This window comes from Pipra filicauda, unplaced genomic scaffold, assembly GCF_003945595.2.
Source record: "Pipra filicauda isolate LSUMZ 115617 unplaced genomic scaffold, ASM394559v2 scaffold78_size3787270_pilon, whole genome shotgun sequence".
Taxonomy (NCBI): Eukaryota; Metazoa; Chordata; class Aves; order Passeriformes; family Pipridae; genus Pipra; species Pipra filicauda.
Window position 1 is genome coordinate 399214 of NW_024104964.1, and position 27628 is coordinate 426841.

The 27628-nt window shown below is 36.9% G+C and overlaps 1 protein-coding gene across 1 annotated transcript; it reads right to left on the minus strand.

Moving 5' to 3' along the window:
- Positions 1-27426, minus strand: HLTF (helicase like transcription factor). Its single transcript, XM_027716230.2, is given in 24 exon segments — positions 1-1247; positions 1914-1994; positions 4862-5042; positions 5224-5336; positions 6695-6823; positions 10473-10651; positions 11925-12046; positions 12503-12682; positions 12982-13117; positions 14896-15034; positions 15818-15961; positions 17283-17380; positions 17567-17656; positions 18576-18655; positions 19352-19439; positions 21163-21211; positions 22188-22283; positions 22404-22595; positions 22802-22876; positions 23588-23685; positions 24662-24795; positions 25239-25405; positions 26007-26217; positions 27325-27426. Coding segments are annotated over 24 exon segments (2955 nt in total). The 5' UTR covers positions 27345-27426; the 3' UTR covers positions 1-1094.
- Positions 27427-27628: the final 202 nt, after the last annotated feature.

Consider the following 27628-nt stretch of genomic DNA (forward strand, 5'->3'; position numbering starts at 1 on the left):
TAATACTCAACTGAGATTCTTCAGTGCTATTTATTAGTTTGTGGTACCTGAACATGAGTAGCTTACCAAATTCCTCCTCCATAAATCACGCAGCATGCAGACCAGCATTCCATAAAGACATGTATGGAAGTGAAAAACACGTAGTTTTTCCACTACAAGTGGAAAAGCAGTACAAGAAAACTGTTAGAAAGCTGGCAGCTATTAAAATAATTTGTTTAAATTATTGTACAATTATACAAATTGATACAATTTATTGTACTGATTCACTGGCATGTGAGTGGGTTATTATCTACTTTGAATATAGCACAGTCTTACTGTTCAAAGTGTCTACTGAAATTACCAGATAGCATGTTATCAATACATGCCTGTGATTCTAGCATTTTATCCAACAAAAAAACCTTCACTTTTATAAAAATCATTGGAATTCTTCTAAGAGTAAGTAAAATATTAAAAGAAAGTGTTTTACAAACTGAAGTACTTCCTTTTTACTAGGTCCTGTGAAGTAATCAACAGAGGGACTCCCTCCTCCACCTGTATATTATTCAGAAACAGTACAAAATATTTTAAAATTTTTAACTAAATACCATCTTTGGACATAGCCTGCAAAAGTAAAAATTCCTTACAAAGTGTCACTGACCACCTATTCTGAAACAAACAATCCAGATGATCTGTTTGTTTATCAGGCAACACTGAGACAGAAACACAAAACTAATTCATTTCTAAAGGGTTTTGTCTGAAGGAGAAAACACATACTATGTACCTTTTATTACCTTTTCACCTCTAAAAAAAGATGAAATGCTTGCAAGTTAGAATGTATCAATACACATTTCCGTTTTGAGGGACTTTTACGTATTCTTAAGCATTGAACGTAATAAGCAACCTTTTGAAGAAATGAACACTGGAATAATTTCAGGAGTTCGTGTGCTTCTAAATTAACATTTAGGAGCAAATTTGTTTTTATAATTTATTTGGAGCATTTATATTTTGAGCACAAAGAGAGCAAAACTGAAAGTTAGCATAGAACATATAACTTGAAGAACAGTATTATCTAAAACATTAAATATATTATTTACTGAAAATACCACAGGATGAAGCTATAAATCAATCAGAGCCTTAATTTCATTAATTTTGTTTTGTTTCACATCACTTGCTGAAGGCTTTTTGGTAGCAAAGGCTCCTGCTGCAAGTTCCCTCTTCTTGTTCTGAATTTTCAGAATATTTTCCTCCACTGAATCCTTCACAATGAACTGAAATAAAAACAAACAAACAAGCAAACAAAAACACTCTGAAATAAAGATGTGAATTTTTTTTTTTAAACAAAAGTTTAGGATGAGAAATTAAGATATTTTGGAAAAAAATGCTAAGCAGCCTAAAGTACAGTTACATTATTTAGTTACTACTTTGTAAGTAAAACACAAAGAAAAGGGTTGTAAAGCAGTTGAAGGAAAAGGTTTGGCATTTTAATTTTTTAACCTTTTATTTTTTTTTTTAATTTATTGGAAGGATATCTATTTCTTCTTTGCTACTTATATTAGAAGAGAACTTGTCTTCAATTTTCCAAGTAATACATCTGTGATTGGATATTAACGAGACAGACCAGCTCTCTTCCACAGCTAATCCAGCTGCTATGACAATGGCAGAAATGTTCTATATACCTTCAAGATAACGAACTGTAATAGCCAGGCTAAGCAACAGCAAACTACCCCATCTCAGTCACTCCAAATAGCTCAACAGGGACATCTGATTTCTAATATTAAAATTTTACAATCCAAAGCCCATACTTCAACAATCACACCACAATTTATGTTTACTGGTGAGACTATGATGTCACAATTATTTTTATAATATAGTAAAGCTTTTTTGAAAATATTTATTCATAACTAGGAAACTGTTGGGATCATCTCTCAACTCACCTTAGTAATAACAACATTATGCTTCTGACCCAGCCTGTGACACCTGTCAAAACACTGGTCTTCTGCAGCAGGATTCCAAGCCTAGCAGTAGCAGCAATGAACAAGTTAAATAACCTCACTTCAAAGTACCTAATAATATGCACACAGAATCACAAAGCAGATATTGTACCATCACCACTTGAATAAATATTGTTGGCAGATTAATTACTCCCAACCTAATGTCTCACTCCTTAAGTATACTGCTGTAAAGAAAGCGTTGAGAACTTCCAGTTATATATTCATAACAAGCAAGAACTTCAGGTAAATGCTTTAAAAACAAAGTTTGTCAGGAGTCTAAAAGACATCAAAACAATCCTGTTATTTTAATTCTGAAATAAACACTGCATATATTAACTGCCTCAGTACTCTTTTCCTGATAGCAAAATCTAAACCAGCTGAACTCAGGCAGTTACTTAGAAGTAAACTAAGTCCCTGGACTGTTAAGTAAACCCACTTACTCTTTCATTAGCATATACAATAATCACCATGTTACATAAACAAGAAACTTTGCTGAACACAAAATGATAGTGTAGCTGTTCCTGCTTATGCTTAGGATTTAACACTAAATATAAGGATTTGTGAAATGCCAAGTCTGTGCATTTTTCCAGCATGTTTTTTCTATCTAAAGGTACAGTACTACTAGGTCTCACAGAATAGATAATTAAATCTACCTAACTGTAATAGCGTTCTGTCTCTGCTAAGCAAGTCTCATTGAATGGGCTCGCCTTGCCATGTCATCCACATACTGCAAGTTACCTAAGTACTCTTAATGACTCATTTTAGATTCTAAGAACCTCTGATGCCTACACACACGCAGAGACATCAAGTTGCAAGATAAAATCCAAACAAGTCTTGTTTCTCCAATCTATGGTAGTGATCAAAAGTACAACAAATTATATCTTTGTCACTGCAAGATGAACGTTCCTGGCAAGCTATATATGGCAAACCATTCTAATATTAATCTAACTGTATGAACAAGATGATGTCTGGAGGACAGACCTGGCCCAAACATGCAGAAGCATGTTCCATTCTATCTTTGCTGTAGTTGAGGAAGACCAAAATGTACTACTTTACTCTTCTCTCATCAGTCCTGCAAAGGAAAAGTGAATTGCAGTACCTCTATCCCTTTCTGCAATATCTCATACAAAGGATACTGTATTTTACATGGGAAAATATGAAGAAACTTGAGCCTCAGAGAAACATCTGCATACTTGTGATACTCTTACATTAAAGGTTCGTATTTCTTCCTAAAGGTGAGAATTCAGCAGCTATGATTGTATTTAAACAAGCAAACAAATAATTTAAAAAAAGCGGGGGGAGAAAGTAATCTATGGCTGGATAAATATTTCTCCCTTGCACTGTGGTATTACACTTCTCAGAGAAGGAATGCAGACCTCTAAAAGCTACAGTGCTACAACAAATCCACAGAATTTGAAAAACTGGTTACGCCACTGGCTCAAGGTATTTCTGCTTCTTAATTCCTGCTATTGTTGCTAATGCACTTCAAGGAATGCTGATGTGTGACTGGATCTGATTCGGCACTGACTATTCAAAAGTGAGATCAATAAAGAATCATGGTCCCACTATCCCTCCATCTAATACAAGTAGTCAACCACTGCCACTTGGGATGGTTACCATCACAGGATGGTTACCAGCAGGATGAGAAGAGGCTGTTCAATGGTGTACAAAGGCTGCAATTTTATTTGGCTCTGGTTTGTTAGGTACAACTATATACTGTAGATGACTCAGTGTTAACAAGGCTTAGCTTACTTTCTTACAACTGCTTGCTGCAATACTCAGTGCATTATCTCATTCACTATCTTCACAGAAAATTAAAATTCTCTTGCAGTTTCCACAAATATTCAGAGAATTGTTAAAAAACCCCAAAGTGCAGTGGTTGGACTAGATGGCGTTGTGGTCATGTACGTCCCTTCCAGCTGAACCCATCAATGCAACACACCCAGAAACAACGTGGGGAAAGATGCATTGCAATTCAGGAAAAACTTCTCCATACTCTTACTCATATTTAATTCCTTTAGTTTATTAAATAAATAGCTTTTGCCTTCATGCTGTTATTACCACTAGCCTGATGTCCAAGCTAGTACTTTTGCTTTACTATTGGTATTAACAGATGCCCAAGTCCAAAGCTACCCTATTATTTTCATTTACTTTGGTTTTGTTTCTAAGTGCAGAATTTGTCTTAGTTTCCAACTGCCAAAAAACTGGGACATCAGAGGAGTAAACAGTGGTGGAGGAAGTGAACAGAAAAACTTTGATTTTGTACAATGACACAACACATGAACCAATTTTGTTAAGAATACCATTTTGCTATCAATAAATGTAATTTACATTTTTATTCCTTACAAATAGTTTTGTGTTCCTGAGTGCTTTAATGAAAGGAAAAAAACTTCCGAAGTTTAAATATTACCAGTCTTCTAAGACTACAAAAAGTAACCTCAGACTAATGTCTTTATTTATAAATAAATTCACAATAACATCAGAAGAGACTAGAACAGACAAGCACTGCATTAAATATATACTGTTCCTGAAATTCCACTTCACAGCTTTTGAAGTTATTAAACAACAAACAGAAAACCACATTCAAAAATATCAGAAAGAAATAAAGAAGGAACAGATAGCATATGCTACACTGTAAGGTGTCACACCACTCTTTTAGTAGTCCTACTAGCATTCTTTTCATTCACAGTAAATAAATGGACAGCACAAAAATACAGTGTTAAATCAAAAAGATGCCAGGGAAACAAATGAAGAAAAGTCCTACTTGCCCTTTAACAAATACTCATCAGTGTAATTCATTCTCAGAGGGGCTTTCCTTCTACCTCTTAGGAAAACACCAAAGGAGCTTCCCCTAGATTAAGCCAGATCATTATGAACAACCCATTACTCACGGGATCCATTAAAAACACTCAGGAAGCTGCTGTCAGATTTAATCCAACTCCACCCGCTTTCAGAGACAAAAGCATTATAGTTGCAGACCCTGCTTGGTTGCTTTGGAAACACCGAATTGCTTCCACTCTTTTCTTCTGTGCCATTGACCCATCCAAACGAGTAAAGGCAAACCCTGATTCTCTAAAGAGAAAGTAAAAATGTTCAACTTAACAAGCCATTTTCTGTGACAACAGGAAATAAATAGATTAAAATCCTGACCTCTACTTTGAAATGTGAATTTAAAATTCTATTTTCTTTGACAGATCTTTCTAAGACACTGTAAAAACACATGTTTATTAAAAATAACAGTAGTTCTACTTACTTCAAGGGATTTTCTATCAGTGACAGGAAAGTTGTGAACTGAGAAACGACGAGACATTTAGCAGCTGGATTATCCCTCCGCAGTTCTATCAGAGCATGCATAAGAGCATTTATCTGAAATTAAATGAAGCATTTATCTGAAATTAAATGAACTTAGATTCTATTCCTACAGGTGGCTTTGATAAAGTTCGTATCAACTGAGAGAAATCCCTGTTCAGTAATGTCTGTTAAATGAACTAATCTCCAGTTCTGTGGGTAGGGTTTCTTTTAATTTCCACAGGAAACCAAGGGTTGAGCTTTTTTAATGGTCACAAACTACAGGGTGATATTGAGGGTGCTTTGGTCACAACCTGTTTTCCAGACATACTTCCCACTGTCAGGAAGCAGCAAGTCCCCTATCTCCAGGGTATATGGAAAATAGGAACAAAGTAGTGGAACTCCAAAAAATAAGGCATAAGCAATGGACAGCCACAAGGCAAGTGCTTTACTACAGCAATAGTCAGGAACTGAGAAAGGCTTCCCCCAGAAATACTCAGGCAAATAAGCTATGCAAGACCCTTGGACTGGGGATGACAGGGAAAAAGGACACACCAGAAGCACTCTGAAACCAGCATAAGAAACAAAAGGAACAAGGAACTGGACTTAAGGCAGAAGAACACTGCCAGTTTTCTCACGTAAGGTTTAGCTAGAGAATGCAAGTAACAGCAGCAGGTAACAAACAAACAATCTTAATTTATTCTAGAGCATAATGTCCTAAATTAGTTCTTAGGTCTCCACAGAAAGATTTTCAGGGAATAAATTTGTAACCAGCATTTGAAAGAACAACTACTTCATTAAAAGTAACATGCAGAAAAGCCAATCTCAAAACAAAAAGGTCAAAATACAAGCAGGAAGATTTAATTTCTGGCAGCAAATGCACGACGAGAGTTAGGCAAAAAAAAAATAAATCATGTGGCAGACCTTGACAAACAGGTCTGCAAAATAAAACAACAATATCTCACCAGTTTATCTGACAAGTGTTATATGATGCCCATTTAGTTTCCCCCGCTAGAGTAGAATATATATTCTTTATATAAGATGTAAGAAAGAAGGATTTATTTAGATTTTGTTTCCAAAAGTAAATTTAGAGCTGGATAAGTGTCAGTGGTTATAAAACTGCTCTATCTTCAGAAACTGAAACAAAAGACAAAGCCCTTTACTGAAGTTTTATTTAATTAACACATATCTATGTACTGAACAATGACCAGCATCAAATCACAACTAGTCTTCCTTTTGTCTTGTTTCCCTGCTGCAAAATTTGTCTGCGGGGGGATTTTATTACACACTTTCTTCTGTGCTGGCTAGACATGCTGGGCAGACTTTTATTATTTTATTATTCACATGTATAATATATTCAGCATATTTACATAACAATAATAGAGTATGCCCTAAAAAACCATAATGAAAGCCCAATAAAACACAATGGAATGTACCTTTGAACTGGATATCCACTCCCGCTCAAGCTTCTTTCCACTACTGGAGTCTATTTCCTCTTCTAGGGGACATTCCACCAAGTGCTCTACTTGAAGTTCATTCCTACAGAGAGGGCATTTGGCATTTGGCTACAAAAAAGCCCAAATAACATTACAAGAAATGTATTAAATCAAATTGTTTATAGTGAATACTAAAGAACACCTTTACAAATATTATATTGATGTTCATGTAAAAAAATCCTCAGATTCATTCTTGTAACACACTGTCATTTCTGACATGACAGTCACAATATTTTACTTGTGAGAACATTAACATGACATAAACACTACATGTTTTAAAAACACTCAGCCTTCCTTAAAAGCAGTCTTCTTTCTGAGCATATTTATACTTGAAATAAGTAACTCAATATTTTAAGGCAAGCAAATACTTGGGCTATGGGGAGATAGACTATTTTAAATATCAGAAAAATAAACCATCCTTCAAAGACTATCTTTCTTAGTTACAAACAAAGAATGACCTTTTACCCTTTTTCTTCAAAGCCTGCACAGAAATAACAGCAGTCTGATGAAATATGCTTTGTCAGGACAAAGCAGGGTATCTTCTCTTTTTCCCCAGCAGACATGAGAAACAAGACATGATTTAACACCAAAAGCTTTTTTCTCTGCAGTATACTCTGGATAAAGCAAAATTTATATAATAGCACCTTCATAGGACTCACAAAATTTAACAAAAAGACTGTGTACACTGTACAAATACAGAACTCTGTGAAGCAAAAATGACAGACATGAAAAACCTTTGCCTAACAGAGCAACCCTTTAAAATTAGCTAGTTCTGTTTATATAGCAATCTGGCCACAGACCCAAGGCATCTTTAGACAGGCTACAAAGCAGAGCTCACAAACCACGGGAATACTGGGGGCTGCTAATCTGGACTGAACTGCCAGCCAATTAAAGAGGCCGGCAGTCACAGTCTGAATACATTAATTTATTGCAACAATAAAGCTATCCTTTCAAGAGACAGAATCTTAACACAAACAAATCTGAAATAACAGCCTCCTAAATGTAGTGAACCAATGAACCATTCCTGATTTGGCACCAATCCAAAAATCCTCCAGTGACAAGACAAAATAAATGAATTCTATTAAATCTGAAAAAGGTTTTCTGAAAAAAAAAAAAATCCTAACAGTGCTCATAAAGACATTTTTTTCTTTTTAAATACAAAGCTCATGTCTTTCTGCATCCCTTCTCCACTTTAGTACTGCAATTATAAACAAAACACAAAACACAGCTAAGCAGTACCAACACAGACACCAAACACTTGCAGTAAAAGCATACGAAAATGACCAAAAATGTCTCACGATCAACAGCTAAAAGAAGAAAAAACGTTTTAATGCATATCTGGCAAGTTTTTACAAGAATGCAGAAAGACATTAGATTACTGTAGACGTTTTATAGCTTTACTGGGACTTTTGCATAGGATCTTCACTTATTTGCACGACTCTGAATTTAGCCTTAGCAGAAGATTGAAATGAAGGTGGTGGTCACTCTCCAGCTGTTAACTACTAAAAAGTTTTTCCAATTTCGGTAAATACTTTTAGGTTAACATTAGAAAAATAAAACGGTCTCCAAGTTCATAGTACAACAAAAGGCCAAACTTTTCACTCAGCAGTTTTGTGTTTGCAGCTTCACATCTCATTGCTCACTGACCGCTTAATGCTGTCATTTGTATTAATAATGGAAAGCACAGGCATCTTGCCTGGAAGAATCCTGTTTGAACACAAGCTGTTTTGGAGAGAGGGTATGCAGTTTGCTGGCTTCCTTTGTTTTTAAGGTGATACCTAAAAGTACTTCCCCCGAGCTATTTACTAGGAGAGAGTTGATTTATAACATTCAGGCACACGACTATCCAACTGAGATGCAGAACTAGCAAAAATACCTATCACGTGGAAACACTGAATTCCCTGACTTTGGAATTTAGATGTGTGCCAGTGTGGAAATTGATAGATGCAGATCAACCAAGACGGCCACCACTCACAGATGAAGACAGATTTATTCCAGCATTTGCAGGAACATATACACACTACTGAGTCCAAACTTAGCTGGGGCAAAAAGCACCAGGAAGGCCCCAGCCTTGCCTTACTTACATACCAAAGCCTAATGCATGTGAAAAGGGTCACCACCTTCGTTTTCACAACTCTGAACTCTCTATCCCCCTCCCCCCCATGTCTGTGGGAAAGAATGCTTTTAAGTCTTTAACAACGTTCTGTTATCTTCCTTGAGAGAATTCCATTTCTTTCAACAGACAGAAAACAATCCAAAGGAAACACAGGGCATGAAAATTCCCACAGTGAAACACTATTCTTAGCACTCTCAGCTGCAAAGGTATCTTGAGCAAAAACAGCTAAAGAAAAACATCCCCTCATCAAATCTTCCGCTTGCAACCCCTTTTCAGTCAGTGTTCAACACAGGCAGCATTCTGGCTGGAAGCTGCAAGAACTTTCTTAGGAATTGGTTTAAATCAGGAATCATTTTGAGGGTAAGAAAGGCTTATAGAAAGTCATGATAGTTCAAAAGAAGTTACACCCACCTCTGTTTAGACTTCACTACTATGAAAGTAATCTATGGAACAACATGGTATTGGACAAAGACACTAGTTCTGGAGATTCCACAGTCCTTTCTAGGTAAAACATAGTAAGCAACTTGACTGTAAAGTCAAGTAATATACTATAATAATTCCATCACATCATATCCCAATTTATTTCTCTGCGTGTTAAAAACACCTGATGGTTCAGCAGGGGCACAAACTCTGACACAGACACATCGAGAACCTCTGAACTGGAAAAAGGCCTCTGCAAGTGCTCTTTCCTTAAAGAATAATTTCACAACACTAGTTTCCCTCAAATTTCTCAGAAAGTCTAGAGTGGGATATCTGCATCAGAACCTTGTGTATCTGGCAACAGAACAAAGCTGATCTACAAGCCAGACAGACAACACTTCCCACCTCTATCTAGTTGACTGCTTATGCACAAGCAGGGACTAATCTGTCCCCTGCTGTCTCCTAATAAAGAACACCCAGGTTTAGGCTGGCAGTTGCAGCTCTACTCTAGCTAGGAGGAGGCAGAACAATTCCAGAGAGTAAGTGGAGCAGCACTCAATACATATGGTAAGACTACCATAGAAAGGAAAGGGCAAACAAGAAAGAAAAGCACAGCTTAGAAGCATACAAGAAAAATAAATACTATGGTTTTCAAAAAAGCAATTAAAAGATGCTCATCCACAAGTTTATTCTGGATAGAGTCCAGAGAGGGTCATAAAGATGGCCCTCTAACAAAGCAGCTATTTCACCGTAGAAATTTATCAGCTTGGAAAATGGAGCAAGGATGTAATTTTTGTTCAACAGTCAACTTCCAATACACAGCTTTAGTCTCTTTTAAGCACAACATACACATACATGACACCACACAGAAGCAGTGAAGAAGCATCCAGCCACATGGAGGCATACAGTGCTGCACACTTTGACCCTAGGGACAAAGTAAGGTGAGAACTACGGAATCGGTCTTCGATCAGTGGTAAGGTAAGGTCCATGAGTATTTTCAGTTTGACAGCTACTCTCCCCACAGTTTGACTTCAGACCAATAGCTTTCGTAAGCCAGCTGATAACTACATTTACACTGTTCACCATGATTTAAAAGAACAATAGCTAGATGGCCTCCTGGTGATACTAGTTCATTGCTTTCGAATAGCTATTATAATTAATTGTAATCATAGAACAACCAACCTGTTCATTTCTGAGGACTTCAAAAATACATGGTTTACAAAACACATGTGCACAGTGTGTTATCACAGGAAGAGTCAATGATTCCAAGCAAACTGCGCATTCTTCATCTGAACCAGAGCTCAGAACCAACTTCATTTTACTCACTAATCTCACATGCAGTTCTTCGGGAGTTCTATTATCTGGAAATATAGAAACATACTTAAACCCAGAGATTTCCATAAAGGAAACACTCTGAGCTCTCGTGCATCAAAACAGCTCCATTGGTCAAAATGCAATTAGAATAGTTTATACACAATGAGGATATAGCCTACAATGTATAAAAACACAAGATGCCCCATACTACAGAAAATTTTAACCTACTAATTCAAAACACATTATGAGTAATCGTACTTGGAAAAACAGTCATTTGAATTCAAAGAACCTCAACTGTATGCTCAGTGGTAAGTATACGTGCAACACAATGCCTAATGAGAACAAGCAATTTTCACGTGGCAGCTGTTCAAGTAGCAAAAATCTTATGAACATGACACTATTTATAGTTAAAATTGCTTCTTTTTAAGTAAAGAAATTCAATTAATACTTACTAGTTAATAATTAATTTCTAAATAATTATGGAACAATTATCAAATAATTTCTCCATCCTGTAATTTTAAGGAAGATAAACAGCAACCTTCTGAAAAAGGTTCTGACCATATCACTGGTCTTTCAGTTTCCTGAAAAATCACACCCATGCCAATGGCATCTCAAAATATTTTCTAAATATTACATTTGCAAATTCTCAAATTTAAAGTATTTCAAACAGACTATACTTTCTTCTGAAAGTATAGTCTGTTTTTTAACGCTATTTTTAACGCTATGCAGTTGTACAGTTCTGGCTTGTCAAAAATAAAACTTCACTCTCGGTCCTCTGTGTTCACCCTTCCTTACAGCTGTGACAAAGTCAACAGTGTCCTATTCTGCTGAAGAGGCAATGGTTCTGCTGACACAGCTATCAATTTACAAGCCATTCCCCAGATCTCCTCTACATCTTCTCTCCTGAGGCAAAGAAAAAAAATCTGCTATAAAAGCACTTCCGTAAATTATTACAACAACAGACATGCTGCTTTTCAACGAGCCTTCTGCATTTGGTTCTGCAGAGGTCCTCTTTGGTCATTTCTGTATGGGCTGTCAAAGCTTATTAACTCTTGCTTCTGGCCTTCATAACTACTCATACTTCATTACTTCATTCATATGTTAGAATGTGCTCGAGTATCCCCTCCTGAAACATATTCAAACCTATTATGGTACAAAAAAATAAAGTAACTGAAGGAAGCTGAAAGTTCAATAATCCATGCTGAAAAGAGGATGGCTGAAGCTAGAGAGCTTGGAAAACACAAATATATTTCTGTTCTTGAATACAAAGTGCCAGTTCTTGTTCTTAAAAACCACAGGAACCAAAAAGTATTCACTCACCATTTGAAAAACTAGCAGAGGTATTTATACAAAGATGAGGATGACAACAAATCTGTCTTAATCTGAGCAGAACACCAAGGACGTCAGCATAATGAGCTAGTACATTCCCTTCGCTGAAAAATCTGAGTAAGAATTTTATGGTTAGTGTGAAATACTACAGCCTGAAAAAACAGATGACATTACATGATAAGAGTTTAGCTGTTACAATGATGTTCTGATTGTTCACTTTCCGGTCTGACTACCTTTTCTCAAATGCTCTTCTTAAGGTACAAAAAGCTACCCGTAGTATGTTCTACTAGAAGAAACGTTAACACATGGTGACAAAAGCTTTAAGGCCATTCTTTACATATCTGGTATCTCCTCCCAGTTCTCACAAGACAGAACTTCTAATATATAGTTCTGTAACACTCTGCTTCACTCTTCAGAACTGAACAGATGTGAAGATAATTTGCAATTATTAGCCTACAACATACAAACTGACACACTTGGCTACTACAGCTAACATAATCAAAACTTCTGAAATATAAATTTGTGGTATTAAATTTCGATCTTCAGGATAAAGAAAACCTCTGACTTACCTGCTAATAGTAGCTTTGCCCTCATTCTTCACAGACTGGTAGATTTGTCTCTCCTCCTCTGTAAGCGTAACATACTGAATAAGTACTTTACGTTCTGGTAAGTGCAAAATGGGTGTTCCTTTAACTTGACTTGTTTTAGATCTTCTAAGGGCAATACTCCTAATCAGAGACTGTAAACGCCTAAAATATATATATAGACAATATATTACTCAACTGGGGTTGGTTTGGGTTTTTTTTCTTCAGTTTACTGCATAAATTCATGTTTTGTACAAATTTCAAGCCCAGTAGTACAATATAACTCATTAATCTGAAATACAAACAATTTTAATTATTTGATATTTACTAATTTGAACTAAAAAAATTGAAATAAGAACTGATGATACATGCATTTCAAATTTAAATGTGAAACATGAATTTGTCATGTTGCCCAAGCACTGCTAGTTATACTCATTCACAAACCCTTTGGGAACACTTCATACCAAAGTCCTCCTGGAGCTCCCATTGTGACTGGACGTTGAATTGTTCTGTGCCACCACTCTCGATCAGTAAAAGGTTTCAGTTTTAAGAAGGAAATAAGAGACCACAAATCTTTTACAGAATTCTGAATAGGAGTGCCTAAACAGAAAATGAAGACAGTAAAACCTCAAGGAAACTAAAACTCACAAATTTTTACCAAAGTGCACATTGTGTGCTTTCTCCTAATCTCAAAACTAGGTTGGCATGTCATTAAGTATAATATTATTTTTTTAAGTAAAATATTACAAAACACTTAAATACATAAGAGTGAGCAAACTGCAGCTCTCAGTGTCAGGATGTTGGATGTTATCTTTCCGTTTCAGCTTTACCACCAGTGGTCATGATCTTTAAATTACATTTAAGGATCATATGCTTGCATGACCTGTGGCAGTTTTTATGATTTCATAAAGCTACTGAGGTTTGGATAAGTACGTATCAGTGTAAGTTTCTAACCAAACGTAACTTGCTAACTTCATAAATAGGTCTGTTTTTACTTGTACTGCCACCAAACTTGTGTATCAAAAGTTATTTTGAATTTTCTCTGTAATCACTGAATGGGTCAGGCTAGAAGGAACCACAGCAGGTCATCTGGTCCCACCTCCCTGCTCAAGCAGAGTTAACCTAGGGCACATGGCATAGGATTGTGTCCAGACAGTTCCCATGAGAGAGACTCCACACCCTTTGTGATCTCCAGTGCTCGGTCACTGCACAGGAAAGAAGTTCTTCCTTATGTTCAGGTGGAACTTCCTGGGCATCAGTTTATGACCATTCTCTCTTGTCCTATTGCTGGGCACCCCTGAGCAGAGCCTGGTCCACCCTCTGACCCCTCCCTGCAGACACTGACAGACATGGATGAGGTCGCCTCTCAGTGTCTCTTACTGAAGCCAAACAGCTCCAGCTCCATCAGCCTTTCCTCAGAGAGATGCTCCAATCCCTTCATCATTTCCACAGCCTCCACTGGAGCCACTCAGGGAGCTCCATGTCCTTCCTGTCCGGAGGAGCCCAGACCTGGACACAGCACTCCAGCTGTGCCTCACCAGCGCTGAGCAGGGGGCAGGATCATTTCCCTGACCCGCTGGCAATGCTTTTCCCAATGCAACCAGGATCCCATTGGCCCTCTTGGACCACAGGATACACTGCTGCTCATGGACAGCTGCTGGCTGTCGACCGGCACTCCCAGGTCCTTCTCCACAGAGCTGCTCTCCAGCAAGTCACCCCCAGCTCGTGCCGGTGCACGAGGTGATTCTTCCCCGGGTGCAGGACCATGCACTTGCCCTTGTTGAATTTGGGGCGTTCTTCCCTGCCCATCTCTCCAACCTGTCGAGGTCTCTCTCTGAAGGGCTGCACAGCCCTGGGGAATCAGCCACTTCTCCAGCTTTGTGTCATCAGCGAACTTGCTGAGGAGGCATCTGCCTCTTTATCCAAGTCACCGATGAACAAGTTAAACAACACTGGGCCCAGTACTGAACCCTGGGGGACAACACTAGTGACAGGCCTCCAACTAGACCCTGTGCCACTTATTACGACTCCCTGGCATCTGCCGTTCAGACAGTTCTCAATCCACCTTAATAACTGAATAAAACAAAAAAATAAACACATGCCCACCCCCACAAAACCCCCAAACAAACAAATATGCAAAACCAAGGAAAAACCCCACAACAAACCAAAAAAACCAACCAAGCAAACAAAATCAAAAACCACTGAATGAAGACCCAACTAAATCACTGCTCAAAGGAAACATTCCAAATGAACCTGAGATAGGCAGACATTAACGATTTCCAAAAAAGCCAAAATGGAAACACCATGTGGGAAACACAAGATGGTGCTCTACACTAAGGTAGTTTGCATTGCATTTCCTCTGGCGGCAAATATTTTACCTGTAAGTACCCATCTTCTATGTCCCTCCAGATTTAAGGCAGCTTTAGTTTGCTGAGCATTTGGGTTTCGTATAGTGTGCCCCTCATCCAACACAATTCTCAGCCACTTGACTTTGTGCAAAGGGCTATCACCTCTGATCTGAAAAACAGCATTTTTTTTAATCTTTGATTCAAGTTAAAACACCTTTCCTTTCAATTTGGATAAAGCAAGATACTAATACAACAATCCCACAGTTAAAAATGGATAGTATTTATCTGCATCTTGTTTATTTATCCGCACAGAAAGGCAAAACTAAGAGTAAGGCCTTCCTGCTTTTAGATTTATTGATTCCTGGAAAATGCTAATGATCTCCTCATACTTGAGCTACAGTAAAAATAAGCTAATGCTGAAAAGAAGAAGCGTTTCAATATGGAAAATGGATCAGAGAGCAAATTAGAAGTTTATATCATATTTAAAGATGTAATCTTCAAGCTTTCAAAAATGGTTGTCATTTCTATGAAAACATGACTTTACAAATACATCTCATGCAACGAGCTACTTGGTTGAAGCCCATGTGCAACAAGAACTATGAAATTATACTTTTATATGCTCCATATTCTTCAAATTTGATAGGACAACAGAAATGTGAGCTTCATGCCACCAACATCTGGGGAGATTTGCATACTTGACACCCTTTTCTATCCTTAAAAAGTCCTTTCCTTAAGTTGTCATAATTGCAATCAAATAATTTTCTGTAGAGAAGCAGTTAATAAAAAACTCTGTTACCACAGTGAATACATATGAAAGTATGTAAAAGCAAAACCACAGCTATAATCTTTTGACTGCCTACCAGAATAGCACTTGAATATACTGCCATCATTAGCCCAAACACTACGAGTTCTTAACAGCAAGGAATCTTCAAACACCTTCTCATTTACTTACCCCATAGTCAGTAGCTAAAATGTTGTATGTTGTCAATACAATGTCTTGTTCTGAAAGAACTGATGGGTCTTTGCTACGGTCAGAACCATAATAAACGTAAATCTTTACATCAAAATCACGGTGGATATGTTGTTCAAACTGGTCCTGAAAGAAAAGTTGGCAAAAGTAATCAAAAACGTATTATGTTACTAAATGATTGTTGGAATTATTCTTCTTGTAAGTTATTATTAGTAATATTATTCTTGTAAGTCGCCTTACCTAAAACCCACTTTCTCTAGCTCTACATCCATTTATACAACAAAAGCAATTTGAATTTGGGTTGCTTTTTACTCTCCACCCAGGTGTGAAGATGGACCAGAAGTAGTCACCTCAATCATTAGTAACAGACATTGCATCACATTGTGGTAACTCTAGGTTTACTTCTTACAGTGTATTGGTTTACAAACCGATGGTATATGCACTGCAAAATGCACTGTTCCTTACAAACTGTAATGGAAGAGCTTTTATGTTCTTTTTCACTTTCTACCTTAATCATCTCTTTGTTTATTCTTTTACTGTTTGTTTTTTCCTACTTCTCATTACTGGGTTAACCACCTAAGTTTTTTTTAAGCATAAAAAAGTTCTGTTAGAAAAGAATTCAAATATTAATTGTAAAACCAGCGTTTATATTCTCTATATTTGTTCTGTGAAAGACTCAGTATACAGTAATCTTGACAGACAATAAAAATCAACAATTTTATTTCTGAAGCACCAGACTCAAGTTTTCTTTTAAAATACTTAATTTGTCTTGAATTGACAAAAAGTACTTTGTTTACACTATCTGATGTTTCTCAATTATATGATTTTCATGTTTCACCTACAAAGATTAAACTAATGTTCTAACCACAGACAGTAAAATCTTCCAAATGGAATACAACTTGCAAGCTAAAGATATCTCCTTAATATTTGTATTCAAAATGTCATGAAAACAAAAAATTTAACTAATGCAGAGACAGAGCTAGAACAGTCCTTCAGCCTTTTCCCCATAGCAGATTTACTCCCACAGATCAGCACCAGTGTCACCAAATTACTGAACTCCTCTAGTAAATCAACTGTCACATGCATTATCAATGAAGTACGAGAATATTTCATTCTGAGCATGTAAGAAAAAGGACCCATTTCCTCCCCCTTCCGCAGCTTGTTTAAAGAGGTAAATCACACAAGTTCCAGAAGTGACAAAGTGAATCTGCCTAGTCAAAAGCAGGGAATGGAAAGAGAGCTCACTACTGATGGAACTGCACTCTCCTTACAATACTAGTCCAGTTTTGTATTTCTATCAAATCAATCTTCCTTGTGAAAGAAGCTATTTCATAAAAAAGGAAAACCACGACCTTTTACTATCATGAGAGACTACAGGGAGTACTATTTCTACAGCATCATAATCAATATAGATTACATTTACATATTAAAACAGCTTAGCACTTACAATCCAGTTGCTTAGGACAGACAGTGGGCACACAATCAGTGTTGCTCTGGGGCCATCACCAGAATATTTCTTCTCAACTGACTGAACACTAGCAGTACCTGAGAAAACAGAAGCCATTTAGTGGCGAAACAGTTCACTTTAAAGCAAAGTAGAAGTTATGGACCCCTGAAGTTCTTCACCTGAAGAGCATTAAAGCAATTTAAAAAGACATATGCTTCATTTATTAAATGTGTAATATTTAAGCTTAAAAAACCACAGAAATTATCAATTCAGCCCTTCGTTACCTTTTCTCTTTCTTTGTCTTTTTAAACAACCAGATGAAGGTAGAAGAACAGATACAAAACCTGGATCTTCTTGGTTAACACAAGAAGTTGCTGTAAAAAGCCAGACAAACAGATTTTTCACACCATGCAGAGCATATGCCTACATTTATTTTTATGACACGTTTCATAAAAGTCAAAATTGTTAGCCAAAGTACTTCGCCTCTCCAGTACAATAATATAAAGTCTCTTGTGTTGGAAGGAATCCATAAAGATTATCAAGTCCAACTCCCTGTTCCTCACAGGACTGCCTAAACTAAACCATATGGCTAAAAGCAGCCTCCAGATATTCCTTGACATCTGACATGCATGTGTGCAAAAATACGGTATATTATACATCAATTTTAAGTTACAAATCTTCATAGGAACACAGTTTCCCAGTCATTAAAAAATATATAGTTTAGCACAGGTTTCACTTCAAGTGCTTTAAATCTAAACTTAACTGCTTACTCCAGAGTACCTGCAGACCTTAATATTTTTTTCCATGCAAGACACTTAGTTCAACAAATGACATATTATTAGCTCTTCATGATCACATTTCAGGTATTTGCTACAACAGATGTTTTTCAAACCCTACTGCCCTCACAACAATGTCAATTGTCAATATGTCAAATTCTAAAAATCTTAACAATTCTGGTTTTCATCATCCATTTGACCCTGCTCACAGCTTGTTACACCACCAGTCACTCAGCAAAGAATACAAACTACAACTGGAGTAAATATTTAGGATTAAAATATTGCTTTCCCTTTCAGCAATTTCTAAAATTTTATGCTTAAAGTTCTGGTTAAATAAAAAACAAACAAATAAAAACCCCCTAAACCTACCAACCAAACAACAACAGAAAAAACCCAAGTATTTTAGTTAATTCCTTTTCCGGTTAATCAGAAATCCTTTCCAGTTTGGCTTTGAAAGGAAGACACCAGGTGTCACAGTAACCAATTAAAAAACCACAAAAACATCCTTGCAACTTACTTTCTGTTCGTTGCAGTAGCCATTCTTCAGACTCTTCCAAGTCACTGTTTCCCGAATGTCTGGGTTTCTTGGCTTTATCTCTAAGATATAATTATTAAGAAAGAAAAAATGAAAACAGAACAAAACAAACCCACAAGTCTACTATTGCTTGAATTTACACATTAAATCTCACGAGCAGAAGGCAAATCAATTGCATATTGCAAACAAGATACCGTGATTTGAAAATTTTCTCTTCAGAAGAGTTAGAAAAAGGGAAAGCACAGGAAACAGCTGCAGAGTGAATGATACTCATAAAACTTGCTACAGATTATCACCGAAGTTCACATCAATTATAAGAGGTTATTGTGGTGGGAAGGTTCAGACCCATTAATAAGCTTCACAACTTCATCAGATCAAAGCTGTCTCTGTCATAAGCATGCCTGCAAAGTATTTCTTAACCACTTAAAAACCCAACTGATACTAAAAGGAAGATTATTTCTTAGCCAGGTTTTAGATGCCTTACATAGATGTTATTAGGCACCTTTACTTCCGAATGAGATATACAAGCACGCAGTGACAAGCCACACAGAACGGGTTAATGCTTTTTTAATATGTTCCAAAGTGCAACTCAAATACAGAACAGTTAGGATAAATGTAAGCAGAAGCATAGAATATTGAAAGGTGAGGAAGAGAACAAGTACGTATTTTAGACTAAGATTAATTATAATCAAGTACCACTTTAATTTTACTCAAAACCCATGTAGCAAACCAACAAGAAGACTATTCCAGCTATATACCTTTTAGGAAGACAACTTGGGTATTTCAATGGAGTAGTTCCGAACTTTTTTACATTAGAAACACCAGGCTTCATCACATTGCTAGAGTCTTCACAAAGAAAAAATGGGTATTTATGAAAAGTATACATAGTCTTTAGCTTGGTTATCAAACCAACTTTAGCATAACTTGATCAAGAACAAGTACAAACTTCCAATAAAACAACCTTTAGCTGTTTAACAATACTTACTACTGCATGGGACAAGTGTTACTTACTGATATTATGATCACAAAGGAAAAAATAAACAGTCTTAAATATTTAAAAAGTCATAAAATGTGTACTGGGTTTGCAGGTGGTCAAAACCAAACTGTCAAGAAATAGGAAAAAGCAAATGAAAGCATTGTACATTTAACAGTAAGGGTAAAGTTTTAAATAACACTAAATTGTAAAGGTTTTTTACAGGTCACACCTCTAAATACTAATAATGATATCTACATTGCCTAAAACTAATAACATCGACATAAACAGAAAAAGTGTGACAACATTACAGACTGCAGAGGAGATGTTATTTTGTTTTGCTGGGTTTTTTTTAAGGTCTTCTATTACGAAGTGAACAAAAAGTCACCTCTGCACCCTGATGAAAATAGCATACCAGAAGCAAACATACAAAAAAAAGACATTAGAACAGAGTTGATATCAAAACTGAAAGCAACATTGCTTGCAGAAAGTTTTGCTATAACTCAGGTAAGTAAATTCATTCTCGAATTCCAGATTTAAACTTCAGTAAATATACGTATAAATATATTTGTAGAACTAAAATAAAGTTTAATACAATCCTGAAGAGGGCAAAATTTTCAAAGATTCAAGAAATAGGTATCAATTTAATGTACAACAGAATCAGAAATGGGAGCGGGAGAGTGTAAGGCTTTGAAAGACATTATCATCACTTTTTCAGATTAAATGATAGTAGAAACAGGCTCTTCCCTCACTGCTGTAAACAGTATTTCATTAAAATGCTCGATGCTCTGGAAAAAAAAAATCTTGCATGCTGCTAGCCACGTCAGCTTTGGTAAAGGTTATGATTTTCTGGTGACACTCATATTGACCCCCATTAAAGTATGCATTTTCTCCCTTCCAGAGAACTGACAAAAATAACTTCCACCAGAAGCAGTTCATACTAATGTTTTCTCTCCTTATTGGTCCCTTTTATTTCTCATGTGCTACCATCTATATTAAAATTCCTTCCACGGGAGGACAGCGAGCAAAAGTTACTGCAAGAAAACTTCAAGCCCCATACATTTTTTCAGTCATTTTCAAGAGCATGATGAGTTATAAAACATACTAACAGCATGTATAATTTTTATATACATCTATAAATTCTCCTAATACAACCTGAAAACTAGAGGTGTGATAAAATCCTTCTAAATACTTGCAATTTCCTCATTACCTTAAAATACCTCCAAAAAAAGTGACTTAATACAGAACCTACTTACAATTTAACTACTGATATTTACTGTTTAAATAAACAAGATTTTAACAGATGCATAAGTGCTCCTGTTTTACTTACAAGGAAGGAGAAAGGAAAGCAAAAAGATCTCAGAATCCATTTCCTGAATGTGGTAACTTTCCTAGCAGGGTGCAATTTTATCGCAAGGCACTTAATCTTCTCATGTGTCAACTGAAACACTTTAAAGGTACGTTTTATTTACTGCTCCAAGATAGTTTGTCAAGGGTTTGTGAAGACTAGCACTGATCACAGACAAAGAGTGCCCTAGGTAATAACATTAATTATCATGCAAACATTACTAGACTAGTAGATTAGTTTGCTGTCACCTTTACAAAGTCCGCGTCCAACGCTGTTCATGCTGTTAGCAGCAGATTCCTATTGAGGAATGGAAACTTTTATTCTTTAGTGTAGCAACTGGAAAAAATGCCAATGTTATTACACTAAAATGACTATCGATTAATTACTGCTCTGAAACATGAAAGACTTGCCCAGTGGCAAGTCAGTCACTCAAAGGTACTGATAAACTTCTTTTTTTCAGCAGCCACATACAGAGTTTAAATGCAACTGTACAGAAGCAGAGGAGAGAATCTCAGTCTACACAGCTGTCCTAGAACACACTAATAACATTTCCCAGTTTAACATTCTGAGGTCAAACACAAAGCATTATTTTGTTAAAGTTAGATGAGTGTGGTAAAACAAACCCCTAGCCTTAACACTGTCAGGGAATATTGCATAAAACATCAACTAATTCTAGCATTTAGTTTATTTCACCATCTTGAAAATCACGTCATAATGAAAGCAAAAAGCACTTAAGTACACTAACTAAGCAGAGTTTGTACACTGGTGTTAGTTCACCAACTGTAGTTTCCCCTCCTCTCCTCATTTCAAATATTGGGCAAAAATATAAACTGAGATTGATTGATTTATTTACTTTACATCAAGACCCTCTACTCGCTTTGGTTGTTTCAGGTACTTCCTCCAAACCACACAGGAATTATGCATGCCCATTCCCAGAAAAAACACCACGTCTATTTGTGCAGCCACAACTTACCTATAGGAGAAATCTGTAAGAAACTCCTAAACAGCAAAGACATTTATGTCATCCTAAATTCTTCCCTAGACTATATGTAAGCATACGCTCCTAAGATAACAGTCTACAGCTCAATTAAACACTCTGAAATAACACAGTCCACCTCCCTTCAATTCATCTACCCAAACTCCTCTTGTTTGGCATATTTGAACAACTTTTTCTACAAAATGTATAAAAAGTTCACCATACAAAAACTTACTGGGCACAGGTATTTTTAACTGCTATATCAACCATTAAAACAAGCTTTTTCTTTCATCTCACCTCATAAAACTTATCACTTGTGATCTTTTCAACAGGAAGGGGCTTGCCATCTTGAAAATTTGTGAGAATCAATGCAATAGTAGTAAGTGTTTTACCCTGCATAATAGAAAAGAACATCATCTTTTCCACAGATGAAAACAAACCAAATGATCAACCAATCAAGAAGCATGCACACACATTTTTTGTTAAAAAGAATTCAAGTTTGGCAAGTATTACCAGTCCCATATCATCAGCCAGTATTCCTCCAAGAACATTTTCAGGTCGTTTCTTTTCTGCATAATTTGTCAGTGTATTGTAATAGAAGTTACTTCTCTCTTCCCAAAATGGTGGCAAATCATTAGTGTTTTCACGTGAAACCATCCAACCTAAAGCCTGCTTCTGATGGGGAAGTAAAAGTGTACCAATAGCCTGCAAGTCAAAGATATACATTATGCATTATTCCCATACTAAATATGACACTCCATTTTTGGAAGAAAATTTTTTTATAAAGTCCTCTGTATCTACTTGATTTTTTTCTGATTCAAGTATCTTCTGTATCCAGACAAAAGTAAATATACATCTAGATGCTTAAGCAATTATATTTTTAAAAGAACAGTTTCTAACTTAAAAAATACCTCTGCTGCTTCCATTTCACAAGTTTTATCGTCTTCCTTTAGGTCCTCAAACAATTTGTCAAATTCACCTTTAAGCTGAATAAATGAACACAAAAATTGCAATTAAAAGTATTGCAATTAAAAATAACCTCACTAAATAAACAATTACTTTATTAATTTACAATTACTTGACATACAGCAATCAGTAAATATAGGTCTACCATTTTAGACCTGATTTGCTACACTACAGTCAAATAAAAAATAAGTTCAGTTTTACCAAGAAAAATGCAAGTCAATATGAGCAAGAGCTTTGGAAGGAATGGCTAAATATATTCACATCCTTGGCAATACTCACTAAAGTAACTATTTCGCTCTAGTTTGAAAGAGCAAACAAAGAGCAAAACCAAAGCACCACCCAACCCTTCACCTATCAACCTAGACCAAACCTGAAGACAAAATCCAGAAGTCTCATTTTATTTTGAGAACTTAACATACCTGTTATCTGGTAAAGCATTAGGTCAGAGAAAATAAAACATGCCACAACAATGTAAAAAAACTATTGAACAACCAAAACCTCCCAAAATCACACAGCACTCAAGGCTGTCATAGCTGTCATTTTTTGCTTACAGTACAAAAAATGAAAAAAATTCAAAAGCTCAAGATGACTTCAAAAGACATCCGTGGTCAGAAAAGAAATAAAAAAAGCAACAGACTTCCACTTCAGAAACATTCTTTTATTAATGAAAAAGTTAAGGGTTCCCACTGTTAAAATTGCAGCTCCCAGCTGTTTAAGTGTGAAATGCAAACCTGTTCAGTTGTCAATGGTACAGCAGCATGAACCGGAGCGCTGTAGCTTGGACCAGCTCTCCCAGAAATCCACTTTGATCCAAAACCATATTCTGAACCTACTTGCCATTAAAAAGATAATACTTTGAAATTCAGTGATACCATGACTTCCCAATCTCCACATTCTCTGGCTCATGAGCAACAATGCCGGTCAGATTGTGGGCTATCAAACAGTATCTTTCACCATTAGTCTTTTGGCCTCAATTTATCCTTGACTTTCAGCGACTGCAAAGGTTTTCCACAAAGCTTAAGACCCACAGCTATGGACTGGGATCCTTCAAGATGGCAACCATGTTTCTTAAAAACTGTTGTATTACATGAAATTTGACTTGGTGATAGTATGATAATGATAACACAAAATACCTTTTTACTCCAAACTCTTTTTTTGTTACCTATGCACAATAGAACCTACAATACAAAAATCGAAATCTTGCTATATGTAAAACATATCTATCCCTCACTAAACGTTTCTTTCTGCAGCATCCTTACTCCTGACTACCACTGCTTGAACAGAGTCTAGGTCCAGGAGCCACAGGTGGTTTTTTGTGTCAGGCTCACTCTGAAAAGCATCAGGTTTACTAAACTTATTTGTTCAGAGACATCTCATCCACTTGCTCATTTCTCACTAGTAGGATACACATCCTAGCACTCTGCTAAAAAGCAGCACTTTCCCTGAAACCTTCACCCTGAAAGGGTGTTTCTTAACCTGTTTCTTAAAATTTTTTTTCAAGTCTAGAAAGATGCAGGGGATCATTATGGATTTTTAAGGAACTTACATAATCTACTATATTCCTGAGGATGCTCAAATGCCTCTCCAATTGCTGGCAGGTAACATAAAAGACAGGACACAAAAGTATACTTCTTATGAAGTTTAAAATTAATAGCTGCGAGTTCTGCATTATTCCCCAACTAAGTTAAAAAATCATTCTGTGAATGACAAGACTAACATGAAGATTAAGCCCCTATAAGCATTTCTTCCAACTAGTGTCAAGTTCAATCAAAACATTTTTAAAAGCCCAAAATTTCAACGCTTACCTTTCAGAGGAGGAGCCAATTTAAATCCATGCCTTTTTAGCTGATCTAGCACTGCTTCCTTGTTTTCTTCTCTTCCCCAAAAGCTCAATTCCACAGGCATGGTGAAGGAATTTTTTGCTCCGTAAGGGACAATCCTGATAAAGACCAGGAAAAAAACCCACAGCAGTAATCTTTTAATTGTTTAATTTTTTTAATAATAAACCTTTCTTGACCAAGAGGTACTCCAAAGTGCTTATTTTCATCAAAACACAGAATGTTCCAGATAGGTGATAGTAATCACACTGCGTAAACCTTTTATACAAACTACAACATGCCATTAAGTGTTCTACAACAATCTTAAAGGAATTTGCTCACGTTAATGTTTCTACATTTTATTATATATGGGAAAGAACAAACTGTATGCAAATAGTTCAACAGAATAAAGAATCTGAAAATATGAAGCTTTAAGCACATTACCAAGAGCCGTAATTTCTGTCAAAAGAGAATACTTACAAATAGTTTTCAGAATTTGCTAGTGTAGCAACAAAAAAATGATTCCATATATTTGTGGAATCAAAAGTATCATATTCACACTTACCCTTCAACTACTGCTAGTTTGTTGTCCATAATCCCTGCCAATGCTGCCGCAAGTTCTTTTTTGATATGGCCTACCTGGTCTCCATTCACATTATTTACTTTCACTGCATTTTTATCATAAGGATTATTGGGCTCCCTCTGAAGTGCAACCATTTCATTGTTATTAACCTAACAAAGCAAAACAGACAAACACCAAAATGCATTCATTTAGTTGCAAATTATTTAAAGAAATATAACATCATGAACTTAAACATCGTGAAGCTTAAAGATTAATTTGGCATAGCACTCTGTTCAGTCAGTCCAATAATCTACTACTTCCTCAAAATACCAAACACATTACAGAAGAGTTCCCTGATAGATGTCAGTGATTTCAAAAGTATTCCTGAGAGCAAGAACTATCTTCAATTGCTAACATGTTTTATAAGGTAATAAACATCCTTTTTTTGCTCGTGTAAACAGTTTAAAAATCTATCTAATTTCTTGTATTCAGTCACTTTCATTTGCCTTATGTGGATGAGCAGAGCTACCAAACAACTAAACTAGAATTGAAAGCTTGCTATCTTAATTCAATTTTGAATTAAAGTTTTAGATTAAGAACTTCCCATTAAGAATGCTGAATACAGCAAGTAAGGGAAAAAAACACAAAAAAAGCACCAACTATTAGAATTATACCTGGTCAGCAGTTCTATGAATTTTTGAAATTTATTTAAATCTTATTTTCTGAAGCTAAAAACTTTATCTTCTGCTTTGTAATTTATCGGGCACTTACAATCCCTGTGTAGTATCGTAATCCAACAATGCTTCCTCGCAAAGTTCCATATAAGATAGCTGAGTCCGTATCCTCCTCTGCTACAGAAGTGTCACCCAGAAAGTCAAAGTCTTTCAATCCAAGACTGGAGTAAAAGTCAGAAGAGGAAGAGTAGGAGTAGTTTCTCTCTCCTCTGCAGGTGTTATCTTGAGAGCATCCTCTTGCAGAGTCTCTGCAAAGACAAATGTGACATACTGGACGGTAATTATTATTGTTGTTTCCTTGTAATCTTTTATCCCTTTATGTAAGGCTATCTATAAACTCATTTTATCACTTTACTCAGATAACATTTACCTGGAAACATTCAAAAAAGTTTTTTACTAGGAAAAAACTTTGCCTGCCACTTTTAATCTCAAACACATTAATTTAAGCCAATTACAATAAAGAGCTGACAACTGGCCAAATTGCAGTATTTCTGTATTCCTGTTTTTCCTCACAGGATTATCTTTGTCAATGTTAAGATTTCTCCACATTAAGTTATATCTCTAATTATACCTGGCACAGCAAAATTCCCTTGTATTTGCTTAACATGACTTTTTCTCATCTAAGAAAAAGGCTAAAATGACCTGTTTGTAACTGATTAACTCTGTATAACTTTACATCTGTATCCGCAAATGTTGAACAATGCTAAAGCAACTGTTCCCTACGTATTTATTTAGTTTACACCCGCACACCTTGACATCTACTGCTACTTCATTATAAACTTCAGAGCTAATCAGTTACTCCAACCCAACCCGGATAATTATACTATGTATCTCTAATACAAACTTCTGTCAGGGCGGGTCCCCTGTTGTTGAAGGGATCCACCTGGAAACTCACATTACTGGGTGACACTAACAATTGCTTCAATCGAGTAATACATAACAGTAAAATCTCAATATGTAATAACAATATCTTTTGGTAGATTCCAAAACTATCCTACTGCGCTCCTGGATTAATTTAAGAGTAAAATCAATTAAAATGCTTCCATATACTATTCAGAGCCTTGCCTAGCAAACTTCGGGATTTTTCTACGAATTATATCTAATTACTGTACTATCGGCATTCCATTTTCTCTGGCAGAAAAGAAGCAACAGTTTAAGAGGCTTTGCTCTCAGCTCATTGCAGTTGAGCCTGTGAGGGGTTAACCAGGAGCCATTTATGCCACTGCCCTGCGGAAACCCCCTCCGGGAGCCACAGCGCAGCGGCCCCGCGCACGGCCTCGGAGGCTCCGCGTTCCTGCGCCCGCCTGCACAGCCCCCCGCCCCGGCCCGGCCTCGCCGCCGCCTGCCCAGCTCACCCGGGCCCCCTCCCCGCCATGGCGGCCCCGGCTCTCCCGGAGCGCGGCCCAGACCCCGCCCGGCGGCCGCCAATGGCCGAGCGGGGCTCCGGCGCTGCCCAATGGAGACACCGCGGGCGGGAAGAGGCGGCGCCTTCCCGCCCTTCCCGCCCGCGGCTGTGCCGGCGCAGGGAGCGCCCCCTCTGCGGGGCCCCCGGTACTGCCAGCGCGCCCCTCGCCGGGGTACCCGAACCCCTCTGCGGGGCCCCCGGTACTGCCAGCGCGCCCCTCGCCGGGGTACCCGAACCCCTCTGCGGGGCCCCCG